Source organism: Orbicella franksi, chromosome 2 (assembly GCF_964199315.1).
Source record: "Orbicella franksi chromosome 2, jaOrbFran1.1, whole genome shotgun sequence".
NCBI classification, from domain to species: Eukaryota; Metazoa; Cnidaria; class Anthozoa; order Scleractinia; family Merulinidae; genus Orbicella; species Orbicella franksi.
In genome coordinates, this window is record NC_138146.1 from 3,543,323 (window position 1) to 3,561,095 (window position 17,773).

General features: G+C 37.7%; 3 protein-coding genes across 3 annotated transcripts; 1 reads left to right on the forward strand and 2 right to left on the reverse strand.

Annotated features, from left to right (window-relative positions):
* The first annotated feature begins 76 nt into the window (after positions 1-76).
* LOC145477534 (uncharacterized) lies at positions 77-1,779 on the forward strand. The gene is made up of 2 exons (XM_081455538.1): positions 77-517; positions 1,235-1,779. Exons 1-2 carry the CDS (start codon positions 328-330, stop codon positions 1,765-1,767), a joined length of 723 nt encoding a protein of 240 aa, XP_081311664.1. The 5' UTR covers positions 77-327; the 3' UTR covers positions 1,768-1,779.
* Positions 1,780-1,916: 137 nt separating this feature from the next.
* On the reverse strand, positions 1,917-5,432 carry LOC145477518 (uncharacterized). The gene is made up of 4 exons (XM_081455536.1): positions 5,089-5,432; positions 4,538-4,589; positions 3,775-3,831; positions 1,917-3,244 (listed from the first exon to the last, which is right to left on the reverse strand). Exons 1-4 carry the CDS (start codon positions 5,155-5,157, stop codon positions 2,844-2,846), a joined length of 579 nt encoding a protein of 192 aa, XP_081311662.1. The 5' UTR covers positions 5,158-5,432; the 3' UTR covers positions 1,917-2,843.
* A 1,470-nt stretch (positions 5,433-6,902) lies between these two features.
* Positions 6,903-16,751, reverse strand: LOC145477486 (eukaryotic peptide chain release factor subunit 1). Its single transcript, XM_081455534.1, has 15 exons — positions 15,611-16,751; positions 14,100-14,216; positions 13,957-14,015; positions 13,420-13,559; positions 12,801-12,939; positions 12,559-12,671; positions 12,166-12,243; positions 11,296-11,361; positions 10,913-10,976; positions 10,424-10,491; positions 9,953-10,040; positions 9,378-9,442; positions 8,751-8,823; positions 8,561-8,635; positions 6,903-8,142 (listed from the first exon to the last, which is right to left on the reverse strand). The coding sequence occupies exons 1-15, from the start codon at positions 15,697-15,699 to the stop codon at positions 8,054-8,056; spliced, it is 1,323 nt and encodes a 440-aa protein (XP_081311660.1). The 5' UTR covers positions 15,700-16,751; the 3' UTR covers positions 6,903-8,053.
* Between the last annotated feature and the right edge of the window lie 1,022 nt (positions 16,752-17,773).

Sequence of the window (17,773 nt, forward strand, 5' to 3'; positions counted from 1 at the left end):
GTACTTTTCCAAAATGGTTAATGGTATGTTTCTATAGCTAGTTGTAATAGGGTTAAGAGAAGTTTTAGCACTAGTCAGCTTACAAACTGAAACAATTTGTTTGGTCTTTTTATGGGGTGATTTATCTTGCTCATTTAGTTTCACTTATACCTTAACTTTCTTCGTCACTAAAACGTTTCATTCTGTTTGCCTTGCAGCAATAATGAAAGGATACCATTTGATCAGCCCAAAAATACACCACTAGTATTTACTAGGTACTGACAAAAAAAGCAAGTTCAAAATGACCAGTGGTAGGTAAGTAATTAGTTCTTGGGACAGAATCTAATAATGACCAATTCTCTTTTTAGCATTCAGAAGTTGAAAAAGAAAGAAAGGATACCTTGTCATACAACAAAAAGAACCAAAGAGGATGCCATGAAACAAAAACAATTTGGTCCTCTCGACATAGTAATAACCAGAAGAAAAATGCAAGTGCACACTGTCAAGAAATGGAGAGGAGGTCAAAGTAAATCTATTGGTAAGGGACTAGTGCTAGCCAATTGAGTTGCCAAATGTTAATAGCTTTTCATAAAAGACCTCTCACTTGATAAGCCTTCATCGATTTCATTTTAAGATCAAGGAGTGTATAAATTTTTGCATTTATGCTCACCAAAAAATGTAAGGAAAGAAGAGAGAACTGAGTGATACCTTAAAATTCCAGATTTAAGCCACCTCAGTTATAAGCCCATCTATGTGTATACAGAAAAAAAAACTATTCCAGTTACAACCCCCCCAGCTATGTTTATGCCCTCCTCTAAGTTGTGAACCTTACCAGCGAGTATTTGCCTTTATGAGGAGTCTTCATCCAAACTTTGTCAATGCTTCCTTTGAAATCAAAATCAAAAGTGTACCTACTACAGATAATAATTGTAAGTATTCAACACTTAGACTTAGAATTTTAAATGCCACACCCTATTGTGGCAGTGTTGTAGTTTGAACTCCTTTAAGTTTGACAAGCATCCACGACAGTCAAGGTCATGTTCAGTGCCAAATGAAGAATGTCTCAGTACCCCAATCATGACCAGTGACCTTAGAAATGAATTATTTTGCCCAATTCAGTTACCTTGGTTATAATTTTGTCTGATTACATAATTTGGTGAGGGGTAATATTTTAAAATTAAATTATGTAATAGCTTAAATATTATGCTGTGATGTCATCAAGGAAGTCAGCTATTGTTTCTCTATATTTCCACAGATAAAATATCATTCCCTGAAAACCTTGATGACAGCTTTCAACAGGGATTACTCAGTAACATGGAGAGTGCCTCTGAAAACACTTTAAAAACAGACAATCTGCCTCTCTCCCAGGGATTACCAAATCCACAGACACTTGTGGAAGAAAGGAAAAAGCCAAAATTTGCAGCCAATAGTAGAAGTAATTATAATGCAAAGGAAACAACTATGATCAAAACACCAAAACAGCAGTTCAAAATTCCTGAAACACCCTTACTAGAAAATATTTCTCAAACATGTATCACTAAACTTGGCAACTCATTTATTCCTGGGACACCACAATGTCACCAGAAGAGAAGGGGGCTCCCCAGTTCCACAGTGCCAGAAAGACTTTTCTTTTCCAAAACACCTACGGCACAGCTGAATAACAAGGAGAAACAGATCAGATTAAAGTGTGTAAGGACCTATGGCAAGACACCTGACTTTGTGCAAGTAGTTCCAGAAACCCCCAAACTAAACTTAAAATCAACTGATGAGTTATCCCTATATGACTAGAGTTGTACATGTATTTGAAAATCAGAACCTGACAAAACAACAAAATTGTCTCACTTTGGTTTATTCATATCATATTACAGTTGTAGTTCATAAAGACCATCCAAACCATTTACTTCCTAATGTTTTCTTTATTCATGATGTTCAGCTAAATGAAAGTTACACGCGATTAAAAAACGTAGCAATTTTTCAAAACCTTAATGTTATGCAACACATTTAAAGCAGCCCAAAAGATGCACTTGAGTTTGGGTCCAGTTTTTTCTGTTACTTAGAATAAGGCAAAGCTCTTAAATCCCTTGGTGACTCACTGCACCTCACTCAACATGATATCTAACATAATGGATGACAGTAACTGACAGCAAGCATAAACCTCACCTTGGCAATGGCACTTTAGGGCAACCTGATAAACTAACATCCCAACCAGATCAAGTGGCAATATTTGAAGTTGTTCATAAATTATTAAAAAGATAATTTTATCTTAACAACACCCATGACTCATGATGTGTATATGATAAGCCCTTGCTAGGTAGCCATGTAAAAATATATGTGGCCCAACATTACAATTAATTAATATATGTAAAGTATCGGTCTGATCTTCTGTAGCAATATTAGCATGGCTGTCTGTAAATCATAGTAGTCAAAATATTTTGCGAAGGAAGAAACACAAAGGAACTTCAGAATAGGGGTGAGAGTAATAATGAGGTTAACTTACTTGAAACAAAGTCACATGTGCAATATGTATATCAACAAAATTTTGAACCAACATGTACCTTTTTTTTTTTTTGCTTCTTTCCTTGGATAATTTATTTCTACATGTATATTACAGTATGTACAACACCTTTTTTCAGTAACTTGTTTTGGAACTAGCTAGCGGTTCAGTAATCAATTGATAATTACTTTAAACATTAATTGGCAGCTCCAGCCCCTAACTAATTATAATTATGATTTGAAAAATATTTTACCTTATAAAATTCACATCGAAAATTCGTTCTTGACAAGGTACCAGCACCTCTTTCTTAATGTACATATTAAATCCACCAGTACTCAACTTTGTTAAATCATGATAATTTTACAACAAACTATGGATTCTCTGAAGAGTGAACCACAGGATTACATGTAATTACAGGGGAACTCCTGAGATCCTCAGTGCTGTCTGAGAAAACTTCATTGTTTTGTGAATTTGTGGCACCATTTTCTAATTCCTCATTTGCCAGTGGATCTACATAAGGTGGCGGAGCACCTTCACCATCCACTGGGGGACCTAGGCTACCCATTGCTTCCACCTCAGCATAAGATGGTAGTTTGTAGTACTTAGGATCAACCATGGCCTCTGCATGGGCATTTGAGCATTCAGGTGATCTGGCCAGTGTTGTTGGGTAGATAAAGTTTCTGATTTGTCCATGATGTGCATAATATTTTCTGCGGTGGTATGCACAGCAACAAGCAAGGACAGTGATCAGTCCCCATACCAACCAAAACCCTGTTATCAGGCCAGAAAGGAAAATTAAATTTAAGATATTTGTGATATTAGTACTGGAAGCAGGTGATTAAGAAGTTGAAAGAACACCATAACAGAATTGTGAACTTTAGCTTTATCTTGATAAATATTTTTTTCTCTTGAGAGGGGGTGGGGGAGTTGGACAACTACCAGTACAAAATGACAAAACATGCATTACACTACATTTTATGTTGTAAACAGAACAGAGTATGAAAAATGCACAGAATTGCAAAACTAAGAAGGGAAAAGCATTCATGTAAAACTAACTTAACTGAAACATTGCTCTGAAATTTTTCTTAACCCCCCTCCTCATGAATTAAAAATAAGCCTACCCCTAATGGCGAAGGTTAGCTGAAAAATCGCACAGTGCTTATTAAAACCACCATATAATACTGAGTTAGTTGAGGAGTTAATTGTGGAAGACTTAATTTGCCAAGAGCTAGTAGATCTTTCTAAAAGGTTTTTGCATAACTCCATATCAGGGCCTTGGAAAAGGAAAATTGTTCACTTACACCATGCCTCGTAGTACTTGAAGTAGGTGCAGCAGTCAAAATCTCCACAGCAATGACCTGGACAAATTGCATACAATAAATAATTTATGTGCTATATATGTATCAAAGGTAGATTTTACGATAACTGCAGAATTTCTTGTGCCTCATTGGCTAATTTTTATTGTCAATGAGTGGACAGACACATGAATTTATAATTTATGCGATGTGTCAACGAGTGAGAGCGAACTGTGATCGTAAAAAACAAATTGAAGTCAGTTTTTAATGCATCTGTCCTGTTATTGACAATGAATTTCGTGATATATAACATTGTCAAAGTAGTCTGCGGATCCACTCAGCTATCACCTATGGAATCACAGCTACTTTGACAATGTTATGATGAAATTAATCATCAATAACAGGATAGACACATGAAACACTGATGTCAATTTGTTAATTTAATTTCAACAGATCAGTTTGATCTTTTATGATAAAAATAAGTAAAATCACTGAACCAGAATATATCCATAAACTAAACACCCCATGAAAGGTTATTAGAAATTCCACGGGGCAGTAGGGGGATGGGGAGTCTAGAAAAGCCAAAAAGTAAAAGAAATCTTCGTTTCACCAGCCATTAGTTCTCTAGCTGGCACATTATGAAAGCAGGGAAGGTCACTGACTGTTACAGATCTAAACTGCGCCAGGGCAGCTATAACTTTTAAGTATTCTTTTTGTTGCATACACGCTGAGAGCACTGGAATGAATGTGCAGGGTTTATTAGTCTTACCTTCATTACAGAAGTATTCCTTCCCATGAAGCTTTCCGCAATAGTCTCTAGCCTAAACAATAACATAGACGTTTTCGCTTTAAGGCGTATCCGTTGGCATTCGTGTGAACAGCAGTCGGAAATGCGGAATTCTTTATACGCGGCAGAGTTGTTACTAGTATGCTAGAATACTATAGCGCAAACACAAATGTTGCCAAGTTTACAACTAATTATGCAACTCGGCACAAGTATTTCTTTGGTAGTAAATATTGTCTCAGTAACTATGCAGTGCTTGATTATGTATGAGTGCACTTGAAGTGTGTTCCATAAACAAAAAAGTTTCGTAACGAGTTGTCTGTGGTAAATAAGCTTACAGTAAAAAGTAAAAGTCCGATCGATTATGCAAGATATGTAAAACATTCCTATCTTGAGGACATCACTTGTTGAGCCCTTAACCAAAAATCAGTAACTGTTCAGCTAACAAAGTGACTTCAGCAAAACTTTGTTTTGAAATTAGGATTCGAAACTGTGCAGAGCCACACGTACGTACAGATAAAAAATGATCTGCTTACCCAACCTTCTCCAAAACCGAGACTCGCTGTCGTCAAAAACCAGATTAAGATTGATTCAAACCAATCCATACCACTACGAATTATAAGTAAAGATCAGTAAAAGCAGTTAGGGAAAACATCCATTATCGTATTGAATAATGATTCAGTTTACGTTTATCAATCTTCAACGACGCGACGCTTGACCGGTGGCCAATGAGAAGAGAGTCACCTCAAGCATCCTTTGATTTGTCACGCTACGTCACGTTACGTCACGCAATGTCAGTGGGCCCATAATTTCCCAGTACATTCTGGAGAGAAATTGGTTAATAAGAAATTTGTTATACGACTACAAAATTTAAAAAGAAAATAATAACATTAACCCGGTTCCCATGAAACTTTTGCCCGATCCAGTTATAAATTTTAAAATGGACCAGCAGAGTGGGCGACGCCCAGCCATTTTAGATGTCAGAAACGGAAATCTGTTTTCCGAGACGTCCGCAAATGCAGTAGGCGCGCTTGATCAGAGGAAAATCAAACTGATGTCCGAAAATCCAGAGTAAAAGTTAGATTCTACGATTTCTTGGGAATTATTTAAAAATTCTTCCTCATCAGAGTCTTATTCTTCGAGTTTTATTCTTCTTGAACGAAGAATAAGACGTCCAAGAAGAATAAGACTATGAGGAAGAATGTGAATTACACAGCGATTCTTTAATTTTCACTTCTAGCGATGGAAGCGACAGCGAGCTACAGTGATTACAGAGGAAGCTTTAACATTTGCAGGCGAGGAGTCAGGAGTCCACTTGCACAAAGAGAGCAAAATTGACGGAGGAATGAAAACGGAAACAAAACTCAGGATCAAAGTTAACCGAAGTATTATTTTTTTTACTGCATATTGATTATTCAAACGCAAAACTGAAGGACAAACAATGTAAACCGAAGACCTCACTCAAAAAGTTACAAAAATGGAATCAAAACTCTCGCTAATCTAGGGCTTTGAGCAACCAAGCCCTGTAAAAATGGGCAGCATCCATTCCAAGGAGGAGTTAACAAATACTCCTGGTCGCTTTAACCTGAATAAGCTCCGGTGGTATGGACCACTTACGTCGAAAGTACAGAAAACTAAATGACACACCACTCCTAACCCTAGGCACCATCCCTTTTTTTTTCAGTAACGCCTGCAATGTCGCTTATGTCGGATTTCCCATCACCATATATGCTCCTGTCCTCACCTATCCCATAGGAATAGTCGATGCGCGAGGGAATGATTTCCCTCCAGTCTTTCAGCGACGAGAACTCTAACCCTAACTTGCGCTAACCTTAACCCTATAGCTGCTACCCAAGCCTTTTTTTATTGGGGTAGCGGAATGGGGGTGGGTGGGGGGAGGTTTCAAAAATGCCTGCAATCTCGGATTTCTTGGAATTCTCCTCAGCTGTCCCATGGGAGTGGTCAATGTGCAAGGGAACTATTTCCCTCCGGCCTTTCAGTGGCGGGAACTCTAGCCCTAACTTGCGCTAACCCTTAAAGCCTTGGTCAAACGGTGCATGATAGTCGATGATAGTCGATGATATTTGAATGATTCTCCCCGAATTTTCACCGACTATCATGAACTATCATCGACTATCATGCGCCGTTTGACGAAGGCTTTACCCTGGCTAACAACCCTATTTTTGTTTTCAGACTCCTGTAATCTCAGATTTCTCGGAAGTGCCCTCACCTATTTCATAAGAGTAGTTGACGCACAAGGAAATTATTTCCGACCAACCTTTCAGGGGCGAGAACTTTACTTGTTACCCTTTTTTAAAGAAGACTACTTTCTGAAACTTAAACTGGTAACTTTTCGAAGAATCCTTGTCCCAAATGAACTGAACTTAAGTTTTCTACATCGTCCCTTGTTGATACCCGACAATAATAAATCTGAAGCGCCGATGCCGACTCCTTCTCGCCGCTCACATTTGACTGAGAACTAGAAAAGAAAGAGCCACTGGGACCAGAGTAAGAATGCCACCTGACGTTTCGAATTGCACCAAACGATCAAACGAAGCAGGATTCCAAGATGCGTTTTAATTTGTACAAACAAGACATACAAGAAAATTAAAGCTGTAGGCGAATAAAAAACCTCGACTTTTACACTACAGGTGAGTAAATTACAAACATTTTGCTGTACAAACCTTGCAACAGAAGCAAACCAGGTAATATAGATATCGTACACCAACATCCATTTTACACAGTCAGCTGGCATCTTAAGAATCTGCGAACTCTTTTGTTGGCAGGCATCAAATTTACAACACAGTCAATTATGATTCATGTACATGAAACTATGTGGTTTTACACTCTACCGGAACACCAAGTAAAGTAAACAGAATGTGCGTACAAACTAGCAGTCTATCTTGAAACCCCGATTTTGTATTTGATAAATTATATATTCTAATCACCTCGAGGATTGGCGCAAAGACTTTTTCAAGTATTTTCCAGCCAGGACACGAGTGAGGAAACGCTTCAACCCATTCTCCTCGCGGCTCTGGTCGAGACTTCAGTGTATCATGTGTGTTTGCCCTGACACAGGAGCTGAAGGAGCTGAAGTTTCAGCTCATTTCAATCCTCCGTGGCACACAAATGCGATAAAGCTGCCATAACGTCTCTTTAAAACATTACTCTCCTTTGGTCAACGAGGAAATGGGTTCTATTCTTATGCAATCGATGTCCATCTATATGGCCGCCGTGATAGAGCTCTATTCAACAGAGATTTATTTCTATGGAAAGGCTAAATACATTTTGTTTAGTCATTATTTGTTTGTATTTGGGGCCATTTGCTCTCTCTTGGAAGCTCAGCCGCAGAAAATATCTTGACCATCCAACCAAAGCCTCTTTTAGCTTATAAGTATCTGCAGGTTGTGCAGTTATTCAAAATTCAAGATTTCTAGATCACTATTAGATGTGGGCCCCAGAGACGTGACTTGATTTGACTGCTACTGTATGTGTACTTCGTCAGTACTCATCATCGTCATCGTCATCGTAGTAATCCAAGTCCGGATCCGCATCCAACGTCTGAAAGTCCACACGATACCTCAAAATACCTGAAGGAAACAACACAACGGTTATCACACTACAAAAACAGACTTTTCAGTTATAGAACGAGTGCCTAATTGTGCGTACACTTGAACTTGAACTGCAGTGGTCCACTTGAAACGTCGGTTCTGGATTTATTTAGCGTTAGTTTTAGGGTTAACAACTCATCGTTAGGTATAGATCTAATCTTAAGGGCTTTGGTTTCAATAATACTGCAGTCATCCTCTTCTAACTACAATACTGACTGCGTGCAGACCACTAAAAGTAATGATCATTACATGCTGTTACTGTGACAAGAGAACGCAATAACGAAATAAGAGCCCGCAGCGGACTTCATCTTAAGAATCGCGCTGCAGTTAAACATTATTGGTACAGTGTGCACAATATCTGCGGTAACAAGACAACAGTGCATGCAGCAGTACATACCTCCAATTCCTCCAAAACCTTTACAAAACTGTGCTCCTTCTTGAGATTTATCTGTTATGATTTCAAGTGTTGCACCTAGTCGGTGGAAAATTTGTTCATGTTCAGCATCAAGGAAAATTACGCTCAGCAGGTCTAAGTTTTCAAGTTTTGGAACTAAAATGCGTTTACTAACACATATCCATGTACCTACCAAAGGTTTTATAATTGTTTGCCAGCCACTCCAAGAGAGGAAGTTTTTCTATTAGCTCCAGTTCCACTCCAGTCTGTGCAAGATAAAGAACACAGCAAATGGTTGACAAGATTTGTCATTTGAATAAAAAATTATTGGATGAGGTTTTTGTGATATCGGTAATATAATCAAGGTTGAGGTAGGGGTTATCAGCTGAAGCCCAAGCTGAGGCTGATAACCCTTACCAAGACCTTCGTGATTCTGGATAACCCAAAAACCGAATCTAATAATTGTTTTATATCACATTGCTTCTATTCACTGACGGCAAGCAACACAAAGCGCGCAAACTTGACATGATTATTGTATAATCTGCAGCTAGATGACGTCACAGGCGCTGATTTCGAAAACTCACTGTACACTTTCGGCCAATCAGAAAAGAGATAGTGAGTTCAATGTATAATAACAATATTATTGTTAACAACTGTCTAGCGAGGGCATTGCAGCAGAAACCTGTAACCCTTTATGCTTTATTCTGCCTTGAGTGAATGAGTCAAAGGGATCTCAGTTCTACTGGCATGATGCAAAAAAAAAAAAATGAAAAAGAGATGGATAAACTCTGCCACAATAGTGATTGTTATGCCCATGTACCTCACTGTCGAGAGAGTATGTCTTGTCTTTCTCTTGTTCAGGATTAAGATGTAGGATCTTTTCCTCTAAGAATGAAAGGTACATTTAGTAACAATTGATATACACCTGTACAATGCATGCACCGTACCAGTGAAATATGTGAAGCTACACCTGTACATGTAATTAAAGTACAAGTAAGTTGGTTGAAATTGCATGCAATTTAATGCAAATTATCAACAACGTATACAAAATTTCCAATTTCAGCAAAGATTTTGAACAAAGCCTTTTGAGACTACATATGTATGCATTTTACATGTACATGTATGAACTTTTTAGAAAAATGTCAAGTGCTGAGTAAAAATCTCTGAAAGCCAAAAAAATTTTTCCCCTCTCTGAAATCAATTTTGTTTGCCATTCACATTGGGTTCCAGGCATCATGGATTAGACGAGAGAAAATGATATACCGGTAATCTAAAAGCAAATGTGAATGAACAACAAAAAAAATTAACTAAATATATAACAGTTGTAACATATCACAAGTTCTCAACAGTTCTTGCAAAAAATCAGGTCAAAATGAAATCATGGCCTTGACTTACCATCTGTTTGGTGATTTTTCAAAACAATGCGATGGATTTCCAAATTTTCCCATACAATAAGTATGTCCACTGCTCCCATTTCAAGGCCCTGGAAAGTAAATGTTTTAAGTACAGTTCATTAGAGACTGAGCATACAGAGTAACTTTGCTTCTCTGTCCACCTACATGGACCAATGAATTGATGGTGTTAAACGAGAAAAAAATATTTATTCAGTATTTCAACAGCATGCAATACATGTTATGGATGTTGCTGAGTGGTAGCCCTTTGTACAGATTGTAAGTTTATGACCAGTGCTCTAGATACAGCTGTAATACTGCAAAATATGCACAGTCTTGTTTAGTGTTATTATATAAACTTCAAGACAAGTACAAATTACTATATTTCAGTACTCTGTTTGAAATTATCAAGTGTGATATACTAGTGATATGCAGTTATATCATATGGAAAAAGACCATGGATCTGCTGACAAACCTTCAAAGTATCATCCACGCCAAAGCAATATTTTCCAGTGTCTTGTGATATTTCATCAAAGTATCTTCCTGTGTGTTAATAAGTTAAACGCAGTTAGACACGGTCCACCACACCGTTCAGTCTACTCCACTGGCTTAAGGGTGTATGAAAGACACAACATTTAATGAACAGTCTATATGCAGATGCCTGGGGCTGCCCTGAAAAAAGGACAAGAGTTGCTGGAGGCAAAACCAAGTTAGAGCAACTTTAGCTTCTTGACTGCTCTCAAACTTGCTAAAGTACAACAGAACTCCATGATGCACAGTTTAAAGCATACATCAATTGTTTTTATAACACGGATAATCGCAATGGCAAACCAAAGAAAACTTGGCTCATGTAATAAGCGTGCATTATTGGAATATGATGCAAGCTTACATGTTATACTGACTTATAATGAGAAATTTTAGAATACCAGTATATCGTTAAATTTAATGTAATTAATAAATTCACCTATAAGCTTCTTTTCTTGAATGAACTTGACATTTGCAAGAACCTCTGACGCAAGTTCAATTGCCTGAAATAAAAGGAAAACCTACTTACAAATTTGCAGCGTATGCAGTGAGGCTGGTAGATTTAAAGACATGTACATGTATACAATGTAGAAGTTCATCCTTGTTTTGCCATGGAATTCGTTTCCTTGAAAAGACTGATTCTGGTCAGAGCCCCTTTACTAGTCTACTCAGTAAACGAACAGTGTACGTAGTAATGGTAACTGCCTGGTTACATGGAATTACAGGGACAGGATTGATCAGGTACAGTGTACTGTTAATGTTTAATAGTAAAATTGATTCATTTGCATTTGGAAACTGTGAAGTGCTTTCAAATAAACTAACCTGATTGAAACCATTTTCACCACCATAGGAAACGTCTACAAGTTTCAGCACTTTAGTCTGTAATCTCTACAAACAAACACACAAAATAACATTAATCTGTTTTAAATGCAATTTTTTAAAAAAAAACAAAAAACAAAAAACAAAATCAGGATGAATAATATTAATTTTGTTGCGAAAAATATGTGTTTGAGCCCGCAAAATTCTCCAGTGTGTGAACATTCTGCTCAGTAGAGCAAACTGACAATGGAGAGTGAAAAGACTCAATAGGCTACAAAAACCTGGTTACTCTAGACAGCATAAAACCACACATGTTATCACTGTATTATGCATGGGGAACAGCTGTCACTAGTACCAACATACATGGATACTGCTAAATTTAACCTTGTTCACCCACAATATATCCATGACTGTACACCACATTTATTTATTTCAAATCCTTGTTTGTATAATTTATAAAATAACACACGCAGAAGTAGTGATCATAAGCAATGGCGGCTATTTCTACAGCATGAAGCAACTACAGGGTACCCCTGCTTGTCCACTTTGGGTTACCCTCAACACTTTGGTCACATTTACATGTAATGTTTATATGACTGTACGACCCTCAAAATTCAGTGGTACATGTACATGTACCCACTTTAAACCCCTAGACAAGGGGAAAGAGGCACTCTTGGGGCTTTGTTCAAAAACATTGTAAGTACACAATGTAGTGAACATAGCTATATCTCAGACTTGGACTTCTAAATCCATCAACCACAGTTAACAATGTATTGTTGTGGTACTGCATCTTCCACTTTATGTACCTGACATGAACAAAAATGGATTTTCTATTGTACAAAAACTGTCTGGTTATAAAAATACCAGACTTACCTGATCAAACATATCTGATTGACTTAGTTCAGTCTTGAAATCAGCTGATCCAGCCAAGATTAGACCAGTAATGTTTGGCTAACAGAAGATAAAAAAAAAAACATTTTTAAGCAATATATGGGCGCTATTCAGTTGTGAACCACCACAACCAAAATGCTTGTTTTTCAAAAGGGAGGGAAACTGGAGTACTCAGGAAAAAAAAAACCAACAACCAACAAGTGAGAACCAACAAGCTCAACCCACATATGGCACCAGGCCTAAAAGTCGCTAAATACAGTACCTCTCTAACTCTCTCTAACTACTATGCCATCCCTGCTTCCCAGATTTAAGTGGTTGCACTAGAAGATCTTCAAACCACTTTCGTCTCTAATGTACATGTAACATTTTACATACTCTGTCATTTGTGATGAAGAGCTGAACAGCAGTCTCTGCAACTTTTCTGACATAATTGTGACGTTTCTCCATTCTCAGTCGAGCAAAACGCAAGGCAGACTGGCCACCACGCCCTATGGAAAAGGTTTAGCAACAGCTCAATGTTACGTACATGAACATGTTACTATGGGGTTTTGATTTTTTTAATGCTGTTAGATGAGTAAATCAACTTTATACAAGGGTCTTACAGCAGAGTTACTGACCGTGCTTCTTTGGTAGATCAACAGTAAACTTGTGAAGAACTTCTCTTGTGTTGCCACAGAGTGTACCAAACAGTGCACCATTACCATCCATCACGATAAACCCAAACTTGTTATCATCTGCCAGGAGAGCATTCAGGGCCTGATGGCAAAACAAAATGCTTGATTAGACAGCTAAGACTTTTTTTTAGTGCTATCATCACACAACTGCAACAATTCTTTACCAGCTCATTTGCAGTCAAATCAAACCTGTGCCTTCATTAAATGTACATGCAATGTCCATGTAGAGATGGGTATGTAGTCTGACAGTAAGCAGAATTGTTCATTTCAATTCACACCTGCCTGCTAATCAGACAAACATATTTTTCTTCTTCCATATAAAATCCAACAAGCAACCAATATTCTGCTTTTGGATACTTGCATTCTATTAAGTTATGGAAGTTCAGTTGTGATGCAATGAAAGCAGTTATTTTATGCAAGTATGTAGATTTGAGATTGCGTAGAACAATTCTGAAAGCCACTTGTCCATATGAAGGAATCACTGCTACAAGCTATTACATTCCAACACCACACACAATTTAATATTAGAGAAACTAATTGTTACACAATTTGTTTAACATACCTCTGTGTGAAACTTGTTATCGCACAAGTACAGAGATGTATTGATTGGTTTAAAGGGCTCGAAGTCTATGTTGACTTTCTTCTCCTTCCCATCATCAGTTACAATAGTTCCACAGTAAACAACAAGACCATTGGCAGGAACTGACAAAGAGAAAACATTACTGGTATTATGGCAGCCTCACAAACACATTAGAAAGACGTTTCAAGAGAAAAATCACAGGAATCTCAGAAGAGATCACAGAGAAGGATGATTCCCTGCTTCCTTCTTCCTTCCTCAGGCTTCTTCCATGAGGAAGGGAATTCGAAGGAGGAATGCACACAGGGATTGGACCTAGCAGGAGAAAGACAGATGGAGGGAGACACATGTATGAAAGATGGAGAGGAGAGAGCAAGAGAGGGAATGTTGGATTGCAGGCAGCGCCAAAATTTTAGGTTCTTTCTATTTACTTGGGACCTAGAACTGTAGTGCTAGCTTCTAGAATTCCCATGTTCTCTGACAACAACTGTTGGTGATTAATACAGCCATGAGGAAACAAACCTTTGGAATAAAGCTTCAGTCTCTGTTGTACTGATGTGATAGCACTAAGAACTGACAACCTGCAAGAAATGGAATAACACATGTAAGCTGACAAGAGCCCAATAAAGGACAGAAAGTAACAGTCAGCTTCAGAAAAAAGTTACCTGTTGACTCTACTCTTGATATTTGAAGCAGTGCCAAACTCATCAGCTAACATCTTTGCTACACGAGAAATTTGATCTTTTGGAGGGATGATTAACGAGATCATGCTTGTTCCATTTCTGAGGGAAAATAGAAACAATTAATCAATTAATTATTTTAAGAGTCAGATTACATGTACATGTACATGCACACACTGTATATCTGCACTTTTCCTCTAGTCTAGACTCCAGAATAACAAAGCTTGTCTTAACATAGCTTATACAACAAGCGAAAAGGCAAGAGTGAGCTACACTGTACATGTATCTAGCCTGCTTCGGTTTGCCTGCATGACCTCAGAGGATGACGGCCTTTATTACACTAGACTATTCTTTAATGCCCGAGCTAGTTTGGTCAAGATGGCTGGATTTAATGTTTGAGTCATTCTCTTTTATTAACATCATGTTTTATCCATAACCCACATATACTTGATGTGTATATTACAGATTTAACTCTCATCAAGCTTTATCTTGTCTACACTGTAGTCTGACAGTAAGCAGAGTTGTTCATTTTGTATCACACCTGCCTGCTAATCAGACAAACAGATTTTCTCTCCTTCCACATGTAATCAAGCCAGCAACCTGTTTTCTGCTTTTGGATACTTTATATTATTGTGGAAGTGTAACAATTATCATGCAGTTCCAACTACACAAGTTCTAGTCCCCTAGTACAAAATTTTATGTTTGTATTGTTCTGGTTCCCTTTTACAAGTGTAGAGCTTATATATACATAGTGTTGTATTTACAAGTTAGCTCAACACTCACTTGGACTTTCTACATGTAGTTTAACTTGATTTTTGAATTGCATAGCTACTTGTTTGCAGGCTTGGCAGCGAGATAAGTTTCTTAGTATTCATTTTAATGGAGTTCACATACACCTGCCAAGTTTCTAGGTAATTTTTGATTAAATTTTTGATCCTGCTTTCTCAATTTAATTCTGAAGTCTATGACAGACAGCCATGTGTCAACAGACAGAGGCTGCTCAGAATTTTTAAACGATGTAGAGCATCAACAATGGGCATAACTTGGCTATTTTTACTTCAGAGGTCTACTGTTTCAATTTCTATGGAGAAGGAAAAAATTGACCATATTTCCCTGAAAGATTAATTATAGCCCAGGGAAAGTTAATCGCTGAGCGAGGAAGACGAAATACATGCCCGGTCGTACATTCTCTAAAAAAAAATTAAGTTTCTGTGTATCAACCCAGTGAAAATATTCATAAAGAGCAGTATAAACAGTTTCGTCATAAAGAACTGATTTAAACCTTGTAGTTTAAGACTAAGTTATCTTAAAGTTTACAGTACAGCAATGTGATCGAATTCCCCATACAAGGACATCTTTTTCACGAACTACTGTATAGTTAGTTAACTTAGAACAGATACACAACGTAAGTGCAAGTCTTTACTGCTGATCTTTCCTCACTGGTTCTCCAGATCAACTAACGTCGTTCACCATGTTTAATTTCTAACCCTACTCACCCTCTGGCCGCTTCCAAACTCTTTATAAGCTTCTTGATTTTCCATATTTCGACATTTCTATCCGCTGCTTCTGTAGTTTCGGCGGACATCGTAGAAATCTCTTAACAATATTACGCACACCAAACCTCTCAAACGGCGTTAATGCCGAAAACAAAAATCTTCGGGCACGTTAAGGTGAAGAATATCTTACACAATAAAAATCAACTACGAGTTTTCCTTGATTTTCCAGTTAAAACTAATAGAACTAACAAACGCGCTCTTCTTTGCCGGTAACTGCGCGAAAATGGTGCAATTTTTCCATATTTGGAAACACGTGCGTGGAACAGCAAGTTTAATTTGGGCGAGGGGAGGGGAGGGATCTCTAGAACTCAGATCTCCCACGGCCAAGCATTGAACAGAGTGAGGCTTGGGTAGGAGATTGGCTTTTCTCGCAAGAATCAACGAGATGTAACGTAACCCAGTTCAAATTCTAACTTTAATATTTAGTATTGCGACCACAAATAAAAGTTATCCATACTCATCACCTTCCGTTCCACTCAAGAAATTTAACAAAATTCTGGTATCCGTTTAGAGAAGGATCATTATTTTTTTTTTGAGGGGTAGGGGATTGGGCAATTCCCCCCCCCCCCCCAAAAAAAAAGGCAACAGCAAAGCAAAAGCGGCTGACAAAAAAAAAAAAAAAAAAAAAGAGCAAGGAGAGCCGTGAGGAAAGAAATCAAGCAAGTAATTTTGACTATCCAGGTCCTATTTTTGATGTTAAAAAAATTCTGGCACAAGCTATTGCCCACCGCAAAAAATCACGCACAACTTCAAGGTGAGAAAAAAAGTGTAACATCAGTGCAAAAAGTGTAACACCAGTGCAAATCACACATTGAAATTCTGGATTATGATTGACTGAAAGAAAATAGGAACTTTTCTAAGAAAATGATATCACGTAAAATGATGACGAAAATTTTGTGCTGAAACTTTGAAAAAAGTTTTCTCAAATGAGAAAAAATGGCTTCAAGAAAGGTCTTCCGGTACTTCCTCCGTGCGAATTTTTTCATGTTTATATTATTACTAAGTAATCATACGGTTTTTCTCGTTCAATTTGGAGTTAATTTGCACTTGTGAGTTTTTCAAAAAGCTGAAATTACACTCGCCGAAGAGGGCTCGTGTAATTTCAGCTTTTTGAAAAACTCACTCGTGCAAATTAATTCCAAATTGAACTCAAAACTCTATGATTACCTATACTAAATGTAACGCATAGATTGTAATGCATCTAGATACATATTCTGTAGACTGTTTTGACTGTAACTTTAGTGAAAATTTAGTTGTAATTGTTTGTGCAATTAAAAAATAAATAAATAAAGAATTTCCTCATGTTGCTATTAAGTCACTTATAGAAACATTTGTGAAAGTTTGGGAGAGCTGAAAATCAGCTGTGGAAACACTTACCTATCGGCCCATGTTCCCACAGCATTTCTTGCTCTCCCAGACTTTCACTCATGTTCCTAACACAGTTGACCCATAAGCCACCACCTCTCCTCAGCGACCAGTTTTCCAAGGTACCAAAAGTTTCCAAGTCAAATCAGTATATTTCGAATCTCTTGCAAGCGACCACCTCTCATTAGTGACTGTGACCACTTTTAGAGCTAAAAGTCTGACATTTTCTTTTGTTTTTAACCTCCCGTACTTGACTCCCACTTGACAGATAATAGAGCGTAAATTAGATAAGGTGTTTAACATTATCGCATTTCTGGATGGCACGAGAGACGGAAATTTCTCAATGGGAAGTTCTGGATTTTTTCTTGAAATTTTTTCTCTGCAGTTACCATATGCTAATGAGGTAAAATTTTGACCCAATATGGTCTGAGCCCTCCTAAGCGACCACCTCCCGTAAGCGCTTACAGGAGGTTCGACTGTATATAACTCAATAGAAATGCAGTCCAAAGTGTTTCCTGTTTTAAGATACAAGGGAGAACACTTAGAAATGTTCTAAATCGTTTGCTGTGATTGTACTGTTATGGCTGAGTATGCTTGAATTTCCCTTGATGCCATGGGTAAAATTGCCTGTTGCTGATAGAATTCACCCACAAAGTAACAAGTTTGCTATATGGGTGTGGAGAACAAGGCAACAGGTGACTCAAAATGTAATGACAGCCCTGTACTGTAACATTTGAT